Source organism: Onychomys torridus, chromosome 10 (assembly GCF_903995425.1).
Source record: "Onychomys torridus chromosome 10, mOncTor1.1, whole genome shotgun sequence".
Lineage (NCBI taxonomy): Eukaryota > Metazoa > Chordata > Mammalia > Rodentia > Cricetidae > Onychomys > Onychomys torridus.
This window is the reverse complement of record NC_050452.1, coordinates 78,227,718-78,248,257: the sequence shown is the minus strand read 5'-3', so window position 1 is coordinate 78,248,257 and position 20,540 is coordinate 78,227,718. Positions and strand designations below refer to the sequence as shown.

Below are 20,540 nucleotides of genomic sequence, written 5' to 3'. Positions count from 1 at the left end.
GGCCTTCTGTCTGTCAAGCCAGTTAACTGCCCCGTAAACACTTTTTATGTCAGGGATGGTGTGTATGTACGTGTGTACGTCTCACATCCACTTAGAAGGCCTAAGGCAGCGTCTCCTAAGTGTGGTGAGCAAGGTGCGTGTGTGCGCGTGTGTACGTCTCCTAAGTGTGATGATCAAGGCTAACGAAGATGAGAAGTGCACACGAAGGTTACTCATCTAACCAGTCAACCGTGTGCACCTGGGACGTTTCAACCCCCCGCAGCTGTGCCTGCCCGGTGCAGGGGACGCGGGGTCGGCACTTCAGCCCTCGGTGATGACGGAACCGGGTTCTGCGGGGCATCAGGGGGGCTGTACCTGGGCGGGCTCCGGGCTCCCGGTTTTCCGCCGGCGGCTCCCGGCCACCGCATCGTCCTCCGGGTCCTCGGCGGGCTGGAGCTCGGCCGGGGCGGGGGCGGCACACAGGCTCTCTAGGTTGCCGCGGCTCCTTTTGCGGACGGACACCCGCCGGCGGATGCGGGGACCGCCGTCCTCCATGGCTGGGGCGGAGGGCCGGGCCGCCCGAGGTCCAGACTCCAGCTACTTGCACCGCTCCGGTGCGCCAGGTGCCCGAGCATCACCTCTCCATCTCTACGCGCCACGGGCTGTGTGTCACGTGACTTCCGGCCCGGGGAAGGCGGGAACAGAAAGGTGCCATGCAGTCGCTTTGAAATCCTGTCCGCGTTCGCACCCGGAACCTTTGCATCGAGTCCCCGGGCCCAAAGGGGAGGAGTACAGGAAAGGACCTGTGAGGACGATTAGGGAACAGGAAAGGAAGAGGAGGGGCGGAGAACCATGGCCGCTGTGGTTGCAGTGTGCAGCGGCTTAGGGAGGAAGAGCTGGATAACCCGGGCAGTCGGCCTCGCGGATCGCGGAACTTACGCGGGTAAAGTCTCCGGCAGAGCCCTGCAGCCGCAGTCTGCTTCCGATTGTCGATGGCGGCTCTGCTGTTGGCAAAAGGACTATTTCTCCACGACTAGGTTTAAGATGGGTGGGAAGCTCGAATCGCCTTAGACTGGTTTCTCAGAGCTGAAGAGGACTTTGAGGTGTAAATTCTTTACTTTTAATTTTTGTTTCTATGCTTTTCTGTCAACGACTTGAATCTTTTTCTTGTTTTCTCTTTGGGATGGCAGTGCCTTTCTGCTTCTGTACCATTACAAGCTGGTAACTGTAGGAAGGAGGAAGGTTTTATAGGAGAGGAAATATATATGCCCTTTAATCCAAAGCCTTGGGAATCGCTCTTTTAAGTCCTGTTGTTTCCCAGATCCTAACAGGACATTAACCAATCACTGAGTAAAAAGAATATGAAACCTTTATTTGATAGTGTACGGGTTTGTTTGTTTTGTTTTGTTTTGAGACAGGATCTCACTATTATGTAGCTCTGGCTGTCCTGGAACTCTCTCTGTAGACCAGGCTGGTCTTGAACTCAAGAGATCCACCTGCCTATGCCTCCCGTGCGCTGGGATTAAATGTATCACCCCATGCCCGCACTATATCGTGCCGTTTGAGTCTTGTAGCCTCTTTTAAGACATTAAGTGTTTGTTAGATGTTAAGTGAATGAAAATAATCAGATCATTGCCATTTCTATTTAATGGCAGCGCTGTGGAGAAGAGGCTGTTCACAGTATCAACAGGTAGCCAGCAATGAGGACCTGGTAAGATTTCTTATTTTTTAAAGAAAACGTTTAATTATTTGTGTGTACCTTGGGGTGGGGAGAGCTATGGAAGCCAGTGAGGGCAGTAGATCCCCTGGAGCTGGAATGAGAGGTGGTTGTCAGCCACTGGATGGGGATGCTGGGATCCTAGCTCTTGTCCTCATTAAAAGCAAGTGCTTTTAACCACAGACACCCATCCAGCCCCAGATTTCGCCCCCCTTATATTACTAAGCCATTTCCATAGTTTTTTTTATTTTATTTTAACTAATTGGAATTCAATTATAGGACAAAACAAAATTATGTTTGAGTTTGGAAAGTATAACTTTCTGACTATAGTCACTTGGGTTTTGAAGAGAATTCCTAGATTCAGGCTTCTGTAGTACCATATTTTTCTTCCTAGATATTAAAGGATATATGATTTGAGAATTTCTAAAGATAGCTTGGATAGATAGAGTAATTATAGATAATGGAATTTGGGGGTGGCACTATCTTTAATTTATCAGTTTTGACTGGCTACCTTGATAAGAGATACAAATTAATGTTGTATTGTTTTCTCTGGGACAAGGTTCCCTGTGTAGACCAGGCTGGTCTTGAACTCACAGAGATCCACCTGCCTCTGCCTCCTTCCAAACTAGTTTTACTTTAGGATATTTAACTAGCTGCTTCTAAACTGTAGGTGTATTTTTATGGGTTTAAAGTATGAACATGGATGTGGGTGCCTAATCACATCATACAAATACTTAGCTAGAGTTGAGAAGGAATATAGCTTATATATCAACTGATTATAAATTGGATTAAGAAACTCCAAGGCAAGCTAGACATGGTGGTACACACATATTGTAATAGCATTTAGGATGCTGAAGCAAGAGGGTTTTTGAGTTCAAGGCTACCCTGGGCTATAACAACAACAACAACAAAAACAATCACTTTTTGGCCTTTTGGCTAAAATCAAATATTTTTAAAACAAAAGGCAAGAAAATAAATCTTAAGGAACTATTTTAAGGGATTTGTCTAAACAAATGTGTATCTATCTTAGTCATCTAATTCATACATCACACTTGAAAAGAATAAAGGACATTTTCTTTTCTTTTTTAGTTCATGAATCCCACTGTGACTAATGAAAATTATGTGTCTTTTCCACAGAAAACACACACACACAAACACACACACACACACACACAGTCATACTCATTTGTCACAGTTAAGGAAGATTATAGATTTCAAAGCCATTTCTGAATGAAGACCCTGTGCCAGGGTGTGGCGGTACAACTTGGAATTTCAGCAGCTGGAAAGCTGATGCAGAAGGGTAGGGAGTGTGAGAATCACAAGCTGTAGGACAGCTGAGGCCACAGAGAACCTATTTGAAGAGACAAACTCTCCCCTAAAAACAAAACAAACAAACAAAAACCAAAACCCATGGGACAGGAGCATAGAAAAGGGGCTGTGAGGAAAAGGGCAGGGGCATAAAGAGGGTCCTGGAACACACACGTTGTGTTAGTCCTGTTTTAAAAGCAGAAAAGGATGTTATTGTGAATGAAGAAGGGGCCAGCAAGAGGGAAGAGGCAGGTTGAGTGAGAGCTGTAGAAGGTAAGTAAGAACAAAGTATAGGGGCTGGAGAGATGGCTCAGAGGTTAGGAGCACCGACTGCTCTTCCAGAGGTCCTGAGTTCAATTCCCAGCAACCACATGGTGGCTCACAACCATCTGTAATGAGATATGGCACCCTCTTCTGTATACATAATAAATAAATTTAAAAATAAATAAAAATAAAAAAGAACAAAGTATAATCATACACACACACACACACTCTCTAATATATAAATCTGAAAGACAATGATAAAATTATATATATACCAAAGAATTATCTTGAAATACAAAGTTTAAATTGAATGAATTTTAAATAAACTAAGACACTTTGGTCATCTGCAGTCGAAACACAGCATCTGAGCAAAGAATCCCTTTATCAGTATGCTTACTTGGAAGTCCTTTCTGTAGAAATGACTTTTCATTGCAGAATCTTTCATGAGGTAATCCCTTTGTAGCCAGATGGACACAAAGTAAAGTACTTGTGTAAAAAGCAAAGCTATAGCTTTAACTTTTGTGACTCAGTCTTAACATGTTTTCACCATGAGACTTCTTTTATCCTAGCCAGTCCCAATGGAAAACCCCTATAAGGAGCCCCTTAAGAAGTGCATTTTGTGTGAGAAGCGAGTAGATTATAAGAACGTACAGGTGAGCTTTGGTTTGCCTCTGTGAACTTGACTAAGATTCTCTTCTTTGTTCATCTGCTCAGAGGATCATGTCACTGTCCTTAGGCTTTATGTAGGACGGATTCAGCAACTTGATATCCGATTTGGCTAGAGCTTCCTGTGTTATCTCTATTCAGTTCAGAGCCCCTTGCTTCCCGCAGTCATATTATTAGCTAAGTATTTCTCCTCTTTATTTTTGCACAGTAGCTCACTGAATTCTGATAGACAAGAGTGCTTTGGGAAAGTTCCTCTTATGAAGTTGACCTTTGCGTTCACTGTCATATGCTATCGCTTTAAATTCTGTTTCTCTGTAAGCTTTCAGTAAACTAGAAATAGCAAATTTGGGGAAAGTGCATGATATTAAAAGTTAAGTATTTTCACAGTAGTATCAAGCAATAGCTACCTTTGATGGAGAAAAATCAAGATATTATAAAAAAAAAAAACTACAATGCAGCAGATGATTGTGGGAAGAGCCAAGGACGGTGCCTGGTATTTATAAAGTGTTATTAAAGTGTTCAATAAGAATAAGTTAAAGTAAATGCCCTAGTCTGTGTGTTTCCAGAGAGCTCATTGATAGCCTGCCATGACGGACCAAGTATCCAGTGTCTGGCTGTAAGCAGCTGTGTTTTAGGTGCCTGTGAGAGTCAGTAACCCTGGCACCTAGCAGATAGGCTGACTCATGTTACTTAGCCTTGTCAAGTTTTTGATACACTGGATGTTAACTTTTAAAGGGTGCTTTGTTGCTACAAGGTATTTTATTTCATGTTATTAACTTTAACTGAAACATATTAAATGTTTACATAACTTGAAGGTCGTTTCTAAAAAATTTTTAAATGTATACATTCAGGGTTGAATAACAAATATACTAATATTATTTTTTTTTTCCCCTTCCAAATATAACCCTCAAACAGCTTTTGTCCCAGTTTATCTCTCCATTTACTGGATGCATTTACGGGAGGCACATAACAGGTACTTTTTTTAATCTTAGAAATATAAATGTAGGTAAGAATCACACTGATCGCTTCTGTTATTTCAGAATGGCAAGTTTTCAAATCATGCTGTGTCACTATGAAGTCCCTGCCACAGGGACTGGAGTGAGGTCCTTAGGGAAGGAGTTACCTTCAGTGCAAGGGGCAACTGCCTTCTTTACTCACACTTAACTTCAGGGTGACAACATACAGGAATTTGGACTTAAGGAAAACTGTATCTTGGGTCTAGACAGGTGGCCCAGCAGTTAAGAATGCATACTGTTCATGCAGAGGACTGGAGTTCAGTTCCCAGCATCCACATCAGGTGGCTCAGGATCTTCTATAACTCCAGCCCCAGGGAATACACCATGGCTGGCTTCTGTGGGCACCTGCACTCGTGTGTACATATGCCACCTCCATTAAAGACAGGAAAACTGAACATTTTTAAATTGCCATTCTTAGACGAAAACCTAGTGTCAGCAACTGGTGGCTCTATCCAAACTGTCATTTGCTTTTTTGTTTACACAGGACCACATGGTTGTCATTGAGTTAGAGTAACAGAATGAGTGTGGGAGAGACCAAATGACCCACAGAAGATTTTTTTTTTACTTCCTTCACAGAAAAAACTTACCAGTATTCAACTTAGAAAGCTGCTGTAAATGTATTAGCATTTGCTGATGTGTAAGACAGCACCTCTTCAATTTTCACAGGTCTTTGTGGAAAGAAACAGAAAGAAATAACAAAAGCCATTAAGCGAGCTCAGAAAATGGGTAAGTCTGCCTGCACAAGTGAATGGAACTAGTTAAGACTTTGCTCATTGTCTTTGTGAAGAACTTTAATTATCTCTTTACAGGGTTTATGCCAGTTACATACAAGGATCCTGCATATCTCAAAGACCCTAAAGTTTGTAACATCAGATACCGGGAGTAAATTGTGTAAAGTTACTGCCAATAAACCTGGAAGTGGCTATGTCAGCACTGACTCAAACTGATTGAGTAGAAATGTCTTTCAATGGATTAGGAGGGATTCAACCCCTCCGCACCAGTGGTGTTCTCTGGACACACTGCTTAAGATGGTGATGTTACATTGTACACTTTGACATAAGTGGTACCTCATGGTCATCACGGCTTCTTTTTCAATGTATCTCCACCTTCTTTTTAAGGACACAATTCTTTTTAATTTATTTATTATGTATACAGCATGTATGACTGCAGGCCAGAAGAGGGCACCAGATCTCATTACAGATGGTTGTGAGCCACCATGTGGTTGCTGGGAATTGAACTCAGGACCTCTGGAAGAGCAGCCAGTGTTCTTAACCTCTGAGCCATCTGTCCAGCCCCCACCTTTTTATATAAAGAAATTATTCACTGATTTGTGGTGGTCAGAGGTCCAGGTATTGGTTCTCTCCTTCCAACCATGCCTTCTGGTGACAACCCTGGTCTCTAGGCTTAGCACAAGTATCTCAACCCATCAAGCCATCGTGCTGGCCTATTCACCTCATGTCTGGAGACAAGGTCTCACCTTGAGCTGACCATCACTTAGGCTGACCACCTGACTCACAAGCCCCAGGGAGCCTCTTCCCTCCGCATCCTCGGGGCTGGGACTCCACGTGCACACCACTGTGCCAGAGTCAAACAAAACAGCACTGGCTTTTCGGTCCGTTCCCTCCTTTGACCAGTTTCAGGCTATCAGGCTGGTGCAGCATTTTTACACCTTGCCTTACCCCCCCCCCCCCACTGCCTTTTATTTTGATGTTGTTGCTGGGGTTCCAGACACAAGTCTCATGCTTACTTGGCACTTTGCTGACCTGAGACATCTCCCAGGCTCCTGGGGTCGTTTTCTAGCTAGTAAATGCCTGAGCGTGAGAGTTCTCTTTGCAGAGGTTACACTGGGATTGATTGACACTGGGCCAGTCCCTGTAAGACAAACTATTCCTAGACCAGTATGTCCTTAAACAGATAGTTTTCCTTACAGGAAGGGATGGCACATAGTCTGCTTTCAGTCGTCTGTGATAGGAGAAGGATCTATTGGCAACTATGGCTCTTCTTTCCCTGCCGTGAACAGCACCTGTTTACTACATCACCAGTGGAACTCCCCAGCGTTTGTACAGATCATCCCATGGGTAACAGGTGGCTTCCAGAACTACTAATGCATATCAACACCCAAGTCGAAGTGCCACTGCCAGATATAATTATGTCTTAAGTAGTTTCTCTAGGAAGCCACAGTGAAAGAACAAGGGGGCAGTGTACATTCAGTGTTAATGTCCCGAGTGAAATGGGAAGGTACCATGTGTGTGCACGTCATGGAACAGGTGGAAGACAAGTGTATCTGTAAGAGTTTCCAATCCCTGGGCTCCTGTCCTCTGCCTGAGGAGAGAACTACACGTGGATGCACACTGTTAGGTCCGCCTCAACGGACTGTCAGCATTTTAAATAAACAAGAGCTGCCCCTTTTTTAATTTAAGAGATTTATTTTAATTCTGGTTTTTTAAGACAGGTTTCTCTGTGGCCCTGGCTGTCCTGAAACTCGCCATGTACACCAGGCTGGCCTCGAACTCAGAGACTGGCCACTTGTCTGGCAGGGCAGATTTATTTTTATGTATGTTTATTTCTCTGTGTGTATGCTGTGTGCAAGTGAGAGACAGAGAAGGCGAAGAGCTCCCCTAGAGCAGGGCCCACGCCTGTGAAGGAACCCAGAGGTGGTCGTGAGCTGTCCAGTGTGGGTGCTGGAACCAAACTCCAGTCCTCTGGAGTGCTTCAAGCACCCTCAATTACTGGGCTCTCTCTTCAGTAGGAACCTTAATGAAGATAAGAAAAGTGAGGCTTCACAAACTTTAGACTTACTACATTGATTTATAGGTTGTGTCTCTGCTGCAGTGAGTATCAGAGGCACCTGTGGAAGACAGTTCTTTCCTTCCATGGTGGGGTCCCCGGAATCCACTCAGGTTGCCAGTCTTGTCTGCAGATGCCTGTGCCAGCTGAGCCAACTCCCAGGCTCAATTTCATAAACTTTCGTGCTTTTTTTCTGTGTCGTGAAACAAGGCTAGTTTCTTTTCTAATGTGAAGAGTTTTCTAGTTAAAAGAATGCGTCTATTTAAGTCTTTCCCTTGATAACTTGGGGGAAGCAAAAGATGGTGGCTTTGAGATAAAAGCATCTTAGCTGGGTGTGGTGGCATGGATCTTTAATCCCAGAGCTTGGAGGCAGAGGCGGCAGATACTTGTGAGTTTGGGGACAGCCAGAACTACACAGAGAGACCCTGTCTCAAAACAAACAACAACAAAAACCAAACCAAAAACCATCTGGACTGTACTCGGTGGTAGATAAGTTGCCTACCATTCACATGGCCCTGGATTCCATTCCTGTACCACAACTATAAATAAGGCAAACAATCTCCATTTCTAAAACGTACTTCAGATGTGGATGGACAGAGGCTAAGACACTAGACAGGGGTCATGACATGGGAGAGAAAGAATCTACAGGGGCACAGATGTAAAAGGGAGGGAGAATCACTGCAGCAGAGGCACAGAGAGAAGAGGCTGGAAGTGAGGAGGAGGCTGTACCTGAGCTGAACCTGTGCACATTTACACAGCATTTATTTACTTACATATTTTAAGTATTAGATATAAATAGGAATTCCTAAGGTACTTCATAAAACATTAACTTACCTACATATTATAAACAGTTGAATAGTAAAAATACCTTATTCACACATTATGAACAGCTAAATACAATAAGACATGGACTTTATGTATTACTTCAGTAAGCAGACAGTAAAAATAGAAGAAAAAAGTGGTCTGAAGCTCATCAAGTCAAAACTATCATCTAACAAGAATCAAAACGTGGGGGAGCGAGGATATTCACCATCCTCCTCCGTGCTCCCCATCTCTGTGTCTAGATCCAGGCTGCTTGAGGATGTCCGGTTTGGGTGACTGCTTCGGGAGTCTATCCCAGGTCTGCTTTCTGTCTCTAGCAGCCGTGGTTTCTTCACAGGCCACGGGTCCTGCATGTCTAGAGCTTTACGCTTAGTTAGCTGGGCTGCAGGGGCTGGACTAGTGTCAGGGCTGTGAACATACTCCACCATTAAGGTCAGCTTAGCCACATCAAGATGGTGGTTCGTGTTACATCCACTTTGAGAAATATGTCTATTTTTCAAAGAAATAACACAAGAATGAAGAACTTCAGACTCTGGGAAAAAGGTTCGTAAGGCTTGACAAAGAAGAATGTTCTCCTGGGGGTTGTTTTGGACATTCTTCTCTCCTAAAGAGAACAAGAAAGAGCTTAACATGTGCTTGTTTCAGAATCTTATAATTAGCTGTGTCAACAGAGTAAAAAAATGGTTCCAAAAGATGGATTATTCAGCTGGGTGGTGGTGGCGCACGCCTTTAATCCCAGCACTCAGGAGGCAGAGCCAGGTGGATCTCTGTGAGTTTGAGGCCAGCCTGGGCTACAGAATGAGTTCCAGGAAAAAGGCGCAAAGCTACACAGAGAAACCCTGTCTCGAAAAACAAAACAAAAGATGGATCATTCAGAATAAGAATGACATAATGCTAATTTCCTGTTTATGTGCTTTTCATCCGACACAGCACACCCACTACAGTAGCACATCACTTGTACCCGGTGGTGGGTCAGGACGCTGGCCCGTGCGGATATGAAGCCAGCATCTGCAGTGTCTGTTTGCTGCTTACCCGCTGCTTTAATCTGCGCTTGCTGTTCTTTTCTAACTTCTTTTAGTCGGTTTACATCCATCATTAGTTTTTCCACTTCTCGTTCACTCTGCTCAACTTTCTGGCATATACTCTGCACAATAAAATAAGGGCACAGATAAAACATTCCTCATTGTGCTAATGAGGACTTACAAAATAAGATTCTCAGACTGTAAAATACCATCAACCTTTTGTGTAAACCACCTTAATAACAAGCATTTGATGCTGCTCTGTAGATAATAACGACGTGCTTCTTAGATGTGTTAGCTCCCATTTATTTGTGGATCCTATTTCACTGATAACAGACCTAAGATAAAATTCATTTTGAGGGCAGCAGTGGCACACGCCTTTAATCCCAGCACTCGGGAGGCAGAGCCAGGCAGATCTCTGTGAGGCAGAGCCAGGCAGATCTCTGTGAGTTCGAGGCCAGCCTGGTCTACAGAGCAAGACCCAGGACAGGCACCAAAACAACACAGAGAAACCCTGTCTCAGAAAAAAAAATCATTTTGAAATTAAAAAAAAATATATGTATTGGGCTAAGGATAGAGCTCAGTGTACAGCACTTACCTAGAATGTGCGTAGCCCAGGTAGGTTCAAGTCCCAGCATGTGCCCCACCCCCAAAAGAACTGTAATTAAGGCATTTGGGATGTGGAAATAGGATTAGCAATTAACAGTTATCCTTATCTATAGGGAGTTCAAGGATAGCCTGGGCTACATAAGAGCCTGTCTTTTTTTTTTTTTTTTTTTTTTTAAAGATTTATTTATTTATTATGTATACAGTGTTCTGTGTGCATGTGTCCCTGCAGGCCAGATGAGGGCCCAGATGTCATTACAAATGGTTGTGAATTCAGGACCTCTGGAAGAGCAGCCAGTGCTCTTAACTGCTGAGCCTGTATCATTATTAGCACACACACACACCCAAAAAGCCATACTAAAGGAAATAAAAAGCGACTGTTTTTATGTTTTAAGGAAATCATGGAAGACTACAATTCCTGTAAGAGGATCTGTATTTGAAAAGCAAACTGATGCTGTGTATCTCAGTTTGAAAAGAATGAGTAATTTCATTCTGGAAATATACCCAACAAAAGCTTATATAGGATGGTAATGATGTTTCTTACTGTTAAATCAAACATCATTAATTTCAAAGTAGAAGTCAGAATTTCAGTATGATCAATTGTAGTGGATACTTTTTATGGTATTTGCCCAGAACTACTCAAATAATCGGATCATTATCAATGTTCACTGAAGGATAAATGAGTAAAGAAGTATGTCACTGAGAAAGAAAAGCTTAAAATGATCTACTTGAAGAACAGAGTGCTGAGTGTTCTAACTACAAAGATGCTGACACAAGGCATTTGTGATTTTTCTAGATATAACCCTTCTATCTCTCTCTCTCACACACACACACACATACACACACACACTTTACAAAAGGTTTTCCCCCTTTTTTATACAGGGTCTCATGTAGTCCAGGCTAGCCTCAAACTTACTATGTTGCTGAGGATGGCACTGAACTCCTGATCCTCTTGCCTCCACCTCCACAGTGCTAGAGTGGCAGGTGTGTATTACATGTGGCTTTACATGATAGTTTTACCTGTCAATTTAAAATTTAAGAACATACTGCATTAAAAATAATTTTGTGGCAAAGTGAAAATGTTTAAGGACACATCTTTTTAAATCATGATACAAATTCCTGTTGTCATCACTGTCAAGTATGTCAAAGTATTTATGTGTTAGGGGAAAAACTTGAGAAATGGCAAAATAAAAATAATCACTTGAAAATCATGACATTCTCAGCTGCCTTCCAGCACTTGGGAGGCAGAGGCAGGTGGATCTCGGTGACTTCTAGTCTAGCCTGGTCCACTTAGTTCAGGATAGCCACGGCTACATAGTGAGACCCTGTCTACAAACAAACAAATCTATTTGGTTTCCTCCCATACAGAAGGGAACAAATAACAGAGACCTAGTTCTAAATGGTATGTCTATCAACCCCCTCCCCAGAGCTCAGGGAGCTGTATGGAAGAGGCAGGGAGAGGATGTCAGACAGAGGGAATGGCGGATGCCAAGATCACAGGGCCCTCTGAATCAGCAGAATCAAAGCTCCATGAACTCAGACTCAGGTAGCATGCAGAGGGCCTGCCTGGGTCTGCCAGGTCCTGTGCATCTGTTACAGCTTCCAGTTTAGTGTTTTTATAGGATCCCTGAATGTGAGAATGAGTGGGTTGCCGTTTCCTGGGCCTTCTCTTAGGCCTTTTCCTTCTGTTTGTTCTCTCCAACTCTGATGTGTTGTTTTTGTTTTATTGTGTTTTATTATTATCCTTTAGAAGCCTACTTGTTTTTTCTTCTTTCTTTTCTTCCCCTTCCCCAGATAGTTTTTTTGTGTAGTCCCAGTTGTAGTTTTTTTGTGTAGTCCCAGTTGACCTAGACCGTCACGGTTGGCCTTGAACTCTAAGATCTGCCTGCGTCTGCCTCCTAAATGCTGGAACTGAAGGTGTGACACCATGGCTGACCTGTTTGTTTTCTAAGGAGATGAAAAGGGAGTAGAGTTGGGTGGAAGAGGAGGTGGAGAGGTTCTGGGGAGAGTACAGTGAGGGGAAACTAAAATCAAGACAGATTATATGAGGGAAAAATTTACTTTCAATAAAAAATTTAGGGTTGAGGATTTAGCTCAGTGGTAGAGCACCTGCCTAGAAAGCACAAGGCCCTGGGTTCAGTCCTCAGCTCCGGAAAAAATAATTTTTTGACTTAAATAAAATGGTGATATTCTCAGTGTTATTTTCAAAGTTTCTGTGTTATTTATTCATCACAAAAATTAGTATGTGAGGGTTAGAGAGATGACTCAGCAGTTAAGGGGATCTGAGTTAGGCTTCTAACACCCACATGGCAACTCACAACAGTTTGTAACTCTAAATCCAGGGGAACAAATGCCCTCTTCTGGCCTTCGAGGGCACTAGACACACACATTGTACACAAAAAGACATCAAGGTAAAAAACAAATCACATCAAAATAAATCTTTAAAAAGTAGACTATAATGTCAGTGGTACACAAAGCGCGTTAACCTTCCTTTTTCTTACTGTGCTCTACTGATGAGCATGGATGCCATGGAATCAGGCTTTAGACATCCAACTGAGGAAGACAACTGAGTGATGTCTCCAGTCTCAGACTCCTGACTTCACAGTTTATTAGACAAAGCCTCACGTGTCCCAGACTGGCCTCAGATTCAGTATGCAGCCAAGGATGACCTTGAACTTCTCATCTTCCTGCCTTTACCTCCCCAATGCTGAAATTACAGACGTACACCATCGCGTAGTGCTGGGGATCAAACTCCGAGCTTTTTGAGTTCCAGGCCAGTGTTCTACCACTGAGCCCCACAGGGCTTTCTTTTAAGCAGTATCGCGTAAGAACCGCTCCTAGAGATGACTGAGCATGGTGAGGACATCAGTATGCCTATGGACAACTTTGGATCACTTTGTCCGATTCAGGATTTAACATTTCCTTCTTTTAAGAAAGAGTCTCTCTCAGTCAGGCACGGTGGTGCAATCCCCATAATGCTCGTGCTGAGGTGAGAGCAGATTCCGAGTCAAGGTTAAGCTCAGGTAAGCTTTCATCGAACAGTACACCCGGAACTCCTCATGACCAGCTGTTCTCTCCAGCTCCCTGGGGTCGGATTCTGCTCCGATTTATTTACTCTGACCCAATGACTCTCCTGCACTTGGGATCCACCCTAGGACTCCAGACTAGAATGCTCGAGAGTGGCTATGCTTCTAAATATCTGCTTCCCTCTTCGTCTTCAAAGACTGAGGGCTGGGCCTGGTAACACATGCCTTTAATCCCAGGAGAGCCATTTAAAGTTCAAGGACATCTTGGTCGACTATATAGCAAGTTCCGGGACAGCCAGGGCTCCATAGTGAAATCATTTTTCAAAAAAGAAAAGAAGTAGTTATAGCCATATATACTGAGCAAAATTAAACTTGTATAGCTATCCCCCAGAGGAGGTAGTCTCTATTATGGAAGTCAAAGGAATACAACATATACTCACAAAATGCTAATTTTTCTCTGAAATAATTCATGGCAATCTACTAAGGTGAACTCTGAAGTGATCCCTAAGTAATTACCTTCAATTCTTCTTGTATAGCAGCATACATTTCATTTATCTTATGCACCTCCTTCAACGATCCATCTTCATTAAAAAACTGAGAACTATTAAAAAAAAAAAAAGATGATTTTCTTGGGTAAATGTATAGAACTTTAAGCAGACAAGTCTGAAAGGAAGTATGGGACAACAGTGAAAATACTCCAGTTCCAGCAGGATTCATTTAGCCTTTATTGTCTGAATAAGACTCTTTCTCACCTGTGTGTTCTCACTGCTCTGCTAAAGCCAGTGGACGTACAGGAAGCAGATTCTGTTTTATAACCCAGTTGATCAGACATTCCCAGATTGGCAACCACCAAAGGTACCCTATGAAAAAGCCTGATGAAAAAAGTTTAAAATCGAATTTAAAATAAAAGGACATCATCTGTCATCAGAGCAGGCTGCTTTCCTAACAGTATTAAAATAAAAACTCCCCATTATTATTTAGCAAGATAGAATTTTCCCAGATAAGCTAAGTTGAAGCAACTAGGTTTTTGTTTTATTATTTTATGTGTATGGGTGTTTTGCCTGCATGTATATCCATGTACCACTAGTGCCCTTGGAGGCCAGAAAAGAATCCGTCTCCCTAAAACTGGAGTTTACAGATGGTTATGAGCTGTCATGTGGGTGCTAGGAATTGAACCTGAGTCCTCTGAAGAGCAGCCAGTGTTAAATGCTGAGCCTTCTCTAGCTCCGGAAGCAACTAGCTTTTAAAAGGTGTCACTCAGGAGCAAGAGGCAGGCATAGTTTGAGGCTGCAGTGGTCTACAGAGAGTTCCAGGACAACAGGGCCACAGAGAAACCCTGTCTCAAAACAAGAAAGGGAAGATGTACATAGCATAAAAATTGTATGAAAACAGTTTAATGGCTGGTTCACCTGGTCATGTACATGTAAGATAAGGAAGGAGAAGCTACCCCAAAATGCTGAGCAGACTCCTGAGTGGAAAGGCCATGATAGGCAATATAGGTGACACCTGAGTTTTTTGTTGCTGTTCATTTATTATTACGGTGTGTATGCTGATAATGTCTGTGTCAGAAGTTGGTTCTTTTCTTCTAGTGAAGGTTCTTGGGATAGAACCCAGGGCTTCAGGCTTGTGGGACAAACATTTTTACTAGCTGGGCCATTTCACGGTCTTTATTTTTGGCTCATGGTTTCAGGTAGTCCGACCTTCTTCTAGCTCTAGGTAGCTGAGCATAACCTTGAACTCACGGTCCTGCTCCCACTCAAGCACAGGATTATGGGGATGCACCACCATGCCTGCCTGAGATGTTAAAGGAAAAGAAATGTCGTTGGAGATGAAGTTCAGCAGAGGGGCCGCTCATCTGCCTGGTGTAATGCCTGCATTCTGTGTCCTCAGCCCACCAAAAGGGCAGAACAGGTTAAGCATCCCTAGTCTAATAGTTTGAAATTTAAGATAGGATCTTATTATGTAACCTAAACTGACCTCAGACTCTCAACCTTGTTTCCACTCACTGGGATTGTAAGTGTGCACCACCACAGATAGCTTAAAAGGTGAAAACTTGTAATCACTGTCATATAGAAAATTTCTTGAAATGCTAAGGCAGGAAGATTGGGAGTTCAAAGCCAGACGGGCTCATCTGTCAATTTCTTACCCCGTTCAGTTTACACAGTGACACTGTCTCAAGGAAACATAGTGAAAACAAATGGACGGTTTCCTGTCTGACTTCCATGTGACAGGTCAGTACAAACACATGTTCCAAGTCTTTCATGACAACCTATTATTTGTAATCCTAGCACTAGGGAGACTTGAGCAGCAAGACCTCAAGTTCATGACTGTCTAAAAAAAAAAAAAAAAAAGCAAAAGCAAGAAAACAAAAACCATTTGCAATATTGTTTTAAAAATCAACTTGGTTATATTTATAGGGTATAAATGAACTTTTTGTTTATATTTAAGTCTGTCCCACTCCCAAGGTATCTTAGTGCAAATACTCTAAAATCTGAATGAAGTGTCTAGTTCTGTCTAGTCCTAAGTGTCTGAGATAAGTGATACTCAATTTTAAGGTATTGAGATTTATCTTCCATAAGCAATAAAATTTTAATTGGTAGTACTCTTTTAACTTAATCCTTATATTCACAGAGAATGTAATTTATAATACCCAAGGTGGCTGTCTGAAGTCACTGCGGCAAGCCATCAATAAGTGCTGTCTCTGAAGAATTTGTTCCAGTCCACACTGAAGTAAGTACGATAGCAATGCTTCCCATCCCAGGACACAAGAGTCCAAGTCATCGCTGTATGAGGGCTTCCACCTCCTTGCCTAGCCTTGTTTTCTCATCTACCACTGACAGACAGTAAGACTTACTTTGTCGCTATTGGGACACCTTAGGCAACCCTGTATGAAAACACTTAGAGTCACAAAGCACTATAAAAACACTGGTGTCTTTCTATTAGCTTAAACTAGCCAGCACTAAGCAATGCTTACCCAGTCTGAGGTTTATATAAGGCGTGCTCCAGGCAGTGAGTGGAACAGCTTTCTGTTGCTATACTTGGTGTTAACAGCAGAAAAACAAGCTCTGGGCTTGAAAGATGCGTCTGTAAGTTTCTGTGCAGCAACTGCTCTCTAAACGTCATTATCTGATCCGAGTGACGCCGGAATTTGTACCAACCCACCACAGTCTGAAGAGAATATGGGAAAAATTAAATGTATGTTGCTTACAATTATTACACGTCTTCTTATAGCTTAGCAATAAAACTGATGATCTTGAGGCAGCAACTGCAGTGTACCCAATGGCTCCAGCACACGAGACAGAGGCGGCAGGTCTGTGGTGTAGCCCTGGCTGTCCCAGAACTCGCTCTGTAGACCAGGCCTGCCCAGGATGGGATTAAAGGCAAAACCTGCAGAACTTAAAATGGTTTTCCAACTGTTGGTAAAGTTTGGGTTATAAGTCAAGAATATACCTAGTTATACACTTTTATAAAGGAAACAAACTGACATAGTTACTTTCCACTTAGCAAAATCCCTCTCCATTTTAATGCAGAAAAATGAAACAAAGCAAAAACCCTCTTGTCAAGCGGTAGTGGGGCGCACTTTTAATCCCGGCACTCGAGAAGCAGGGGAAAGCACATCTCTCTGAGTTTGAGGTCAGCCTGGTCTAAAAAACAAGTTCCAGGATGGCCAGAGCTACAGAGAAACCCTGTCTTGAAAACCAAAACAACAAAAACAAACAAAAAAATCCCAAACACCAAGATAACCCCCCCCCAAAAAAAAAAAAAAAAACACAAAACCTTCTTGACTTACTGGGTTTTTGTAGACTGGGTCTGTACCTCAGGCTGGCCCCAAACTCCATATGTAGCCAGGGATGACCCTGAACTTCTGATCCTCCTGCTTCCTTCTCTAGTACTCTAGTACTGGTGTGTGCCACCATACCTGGTTTTGTTTGTTTTTCCTTCTTCTTCGTCTTCTTTTTGTAATGTTCTCCATTTTTTCTTTAATGTGGAACCCAGGTCTTTAGATAAGTACTTTACCAACTGAGCTATACCCCCAGTTCCTACTCTAATTTAACAACAAAGCAAAACATTTGCTATATTGCAATCACTATCTTCTGTTAGAATTTATGTGAAGGAAACACCAATGCCATTGTTTCACATAACAGGAATCACTGCCTGGGAACACATTTATGTCCTATGTACACACTTGATTTGTAAATGTTAAGCTGTTTAAAAAAATTTTTAAGATCATATGAAAGGTTTTTGTAATATGCAGCATGCAAAAAAATTCATGATTAATAGTAAGAACTGTTTTAGACTGGAAAATAATTCTTATTACTTACTTATAATAAAAACAACACTATGTATTTATTTGCACATCAAAGTGAAGAAATTAGAAATGGCTCTTATACCTCTAATCTCTGCATTTGGAAGGCTGAGGGGGATAACAAGTTCAAAGACAGAGTGGGCTACATAGTGAGGCTATGTCTCAAAAACAAAACTCAGCTCATCCAGGTTAACAGCAGGTGCATTTTCCCACCTAACCATCTTGCTGGCTCCAAACAGAATGTTTTTAAGTTCAACCATTTCCTTTAAAACAATCTTACACTTTATGTATGTGTGTGTGTGCATGTGTGTATGTGCATAAGTGTTCTACCCATGGGGAGTTCAGGACAGCCTACTGTTCTCTCTCCACCATACAGTTTCCATAGACTGGCCTCCGACTGTCATGCCTCATGCTTTAGTGCTAGAGAATTGAACCAAGAACCTTATCTGAGTCAGACAATCACCAGAGCTACAGCCACAGCCTGTGTCAGGCTCTCACGAGGTTGCCTAGGTGGGCCTCAAACTTGAAATCCTCCCACCTTGGCTCCCCACATACTTAGGATAACATGTATACACCCAGTAGCTAAAAGACACTTCTACTATTAAATCTACTTTCATTCTAAAATCAGAGATGTGTGCCACCATCCCCAGTGACCAAAACTATTCCTGAATTCTACTTTTATAACATTGTAAAGACAAAAATGCATACCTCGGAAAAAGTTTTTTTTGTGGGGGTAAGGGAGGCATTTTGACTTTTCAATAACTTTATCTGAAGACCAAGTACATGGAGAATTTAAATGTAATTGCTATATAGGAAGCCGTCTCCACATTTATATAAAATAGTAACTGCAAAGCCAGGCTCTGTGACACACACCTGAAGTCCCAGCCACTTACTACAGCAGTTTGAGACCAGAAGACAAAACAAACAAAGATTGCAGCTCTGTGAAAATAACAGAAATGAGTTATGTTCTAGAATAAATCAGACTGGAAAAGACTGTGGTTAAGCAATAAACCACAGAGAAGTCTATGTAAATCATAGTAGTCAAGGAAACAGTAAGATGGATACTTTTCCCCATTTTACTTTATATGCAGGAGTGTTTTGCCAGCTTGTATGTCTGTGTACCATGTGCACACAGGTGTTCACACGGGACAAAAGAAGGGATCCTATCTCTTGGGACTGGAGTTACATCTGGTTGTGAGCTGCCATGTGGATGCCGGGAACTGAACCCAAGTCCTCTGAAGAACAGTCAGTGCTCTTAACCACTAAAGAGCATTCTCTTTAGTCCCAAGATAGATACTTTCAAAGACCAGCTTTGCTTTTAGAGAAGCATTGCTGAATTTCTGTGAAGAGTAAGTCTTCTTATATGCTCTAATGAATACCACTAATACCACTCAAGGCTTCTGTAAAAGTACTATTTTAGGATCACAAAATAGTGCAAACAGTACTAACAAAGAAAGGATAATACCTTTTTGACATTTGAAAGAATTTTCTTCAGTGCTTGTTCGTTTACTTCACCTGAAGAATTATAAAAGCTATAAAAATCAAAATTAAAGAGATTTCAAGTAAGCTAGAAATTTGAATAATTTTATTAGCATTTTAAATGTTAGTTACTCCTAACCCATTACTATACATCCAAAATGTGTATCTACTTGCCTATCATATGAACTCCTAAAATAAATAGTAGAGAAAATTAAAAAATTAACACTTAAATGGTAGAAACATTAGGTCCATAAGCAAAAACAACAACATAAAAGACTAGTTATGAGCTTTGTCTATCACACTTTTAAACTCAAACAACAATAAACTGTTCATTAAATGCAAGTATCAGAAAGTTCATATAGCCAGTTCACTTCTTAATGACTGACCCTGTCGGAATAGACAGTCATGAAGGGCAGTAACAAAAGGTTAACTTGCTGTGTGTTCAGAGTACCTGGGGGACTGGGGAGGAGAGGATGGATTTGGCCAGTCCAGTGCTTCGTAGTTGGACTTCCAAGATACAGAAAGAGTAATTCTAGACAACCTTAACATTTCCTTCTGGCTTTGCGTTCTCTTCCTGTAAGAGACCCCAAGTCACAGGTTCCTTCCCAGCATGGGTGCAGTTTATGTGTGCGTACATATGCAATCGGTGCACAAGCACATAAAAGCCAAAGGGTGATGCTGCTTTCCTTGCTCACTCTGGACCTGGAGCTCATAGACTTGGCTAGTTGGTGGCCAGTGCACCCTAGGGATCTTCCTGTCACCTTTCTCTGCCCTCCTCCCTGACACTAGGGTTATAGATGCATGGGGCTTTGACATAGTTGCTGGGGATCCAAACCCAGGTCTTCACTCTTGTGAAGCAGGTTGTTTAACAATGAAGCCATCTCCTCAATCCTAGTCCTCCCTTTCAGCATTAAGATGGACAATATTCCTTTTTACAATGCTAAATTATAAACAAAATCCTATAGGATTATATAGTTTTTTTATTTAATGGAAATCCTCAAGTATATATTCGAAATACTTATTACATAAAACTGACCAACTATATTCTATTTGGCAACATTTTTAAGCTGAGCTTGGTGGTACAAGCCTATAAATCCGACCAGGATTAAGACAACAGGTTAAGGCAAGAGAATCTTCAGTTCTGCCTAAGCTATAAGAGTGAGTTTAAGGCCACCAACTTAGGAAGACAATGTCTCAAAAAGAAACAACTGATGGGCTGGAGAGATGGCTCAGAGGTTAAGAGCACTGGCTGCTCTTCCTAAGGTTCTGAGTTCAATTCCCAGCAACCCCATGGTGGCTCCCAACCATCTGTAATGAGATCTGGCGCCCTCTTCTGGCCCGCAGACATGCATGCAGGCAGACATTGTATACATAATAAATAAATAAATACATCTTAAAAAAGAAAAGAAAGAAGAAACAACTGAGAGCACAGGTTAACCCAGTATGAGTAAAGCCCTCGGTTCGATCTCCAGTACCCCGGGAACACACAACAAGTAGCCTCCATTAAAAACGCTTGAATGGGCTCAGGGCTAGCTGGGTTCATTG

At 42.2% G+C, this 20,540-nt stretch overlaps 3 protein-coding genes across 17 annotated transcripts in view; 1 reads left to right on the top strand and 2 right to left on the bottom strand.

Moving 5' to 3' along the window:
* Helq (helicase, POLQ like) overlaps nt 1-727 on the bottom strand; it is a 38,523-nt gene extending 37,796 nt beyond the window's left edge. For all 9 annotated transcript variants that reach the window (XR_004946029.1, XM_036200230.1, XM_036200231.1 and 6 more), the window contains exon 1: nt 355-727. Coding sequence is in view for 8 of the 9 variants with exons in the window: in XM_036200230.1 (XP_036056123.1) it covers nt 355-534 (180 nt within the window). In the remaining variant the exon portion in view is untranslated. The remainder of the gene's footprint in view (nt 1-354) is intronic.
* Nucleotides 728-776: 49 nt separating this feature from the next.
* Mrps18c (mitochondrial ribosomal protein S18C) lies at nt 777-5,897 on the top strand. 2 transcript variants are annotated; one of them, XM_036200241.1, is made up of 6 exons: nt 777-922; nt 1,635-1,690; nt 3,838-3,921; nt 4,850-4,907; nt 5,617-5,676; nt 5,738-5,804. In XM_036200241.1, the coding sequence occupies exons 1-6, from the start codon at nt 832-834 to the stop codon at nt 5,743-5,745; spliced, it is 357 nt and encodes a 118-aa protein (XP_036056134.1). In that variant the 5' UTR covers nt 777-831; the 3' UTR covers nt 5,746-5,804. The 2 variants fall into 2 exon arrangements, with proteins under 2 accessions (XP_036056134.1, XP_036056133.1); XM_036200240.1 differs by having other exon boundaries at nt 780-922; nt 5,760-5,897.
* Nucleotides 5,898-7,506: 1,609 nt separating this feature from the next.
* Abraxas1 (abraxas 1, BRCA1 A complex subunit) overlaps nt 7,507-20,540 on the bottom strand; it is a 61,071-nt gene continuing 48,037 nt past the window's right edge. For 4 of the 6 annotated variants that reach the window (XM_036200610.1, XM_036200607.1, XM_036200608.1 and 1 more), the window contains 5 exons: nt 16,185-16,378; nt 13,963-14,082; nt 13,727-13,811; nt 9,592-9,703; nt 7,507-9,163 (listed from right to left, as the gene is read on the bottom strand). In XM_036200610.1, the coding sequence (XP_036056503.1) occupies nt 8,739-9,163; nt 9,592-9,703; nt 13,727-13,811; nt 13,963-14,082; nt 16,185-16,333 (891 nt within the window). In that variant the 5' untranslated portion in view covers nt 16,334-16,378 and the 3' untranslated portion in view covers nt 7,507-8,738. Of the gene's footprint in view, nt 9,164-9,591; nt 9,704-13,726; nt 13,812-13,962; nt 14,083-16,184; nt 16,379-18,389; nt 18,456-18,981; nt 19,056-20,540 lie in introns of those variants that run through there. The other 2 variants (XM_036200611.1, XM_036200606.1) reach the window with 2 other exon arrangements.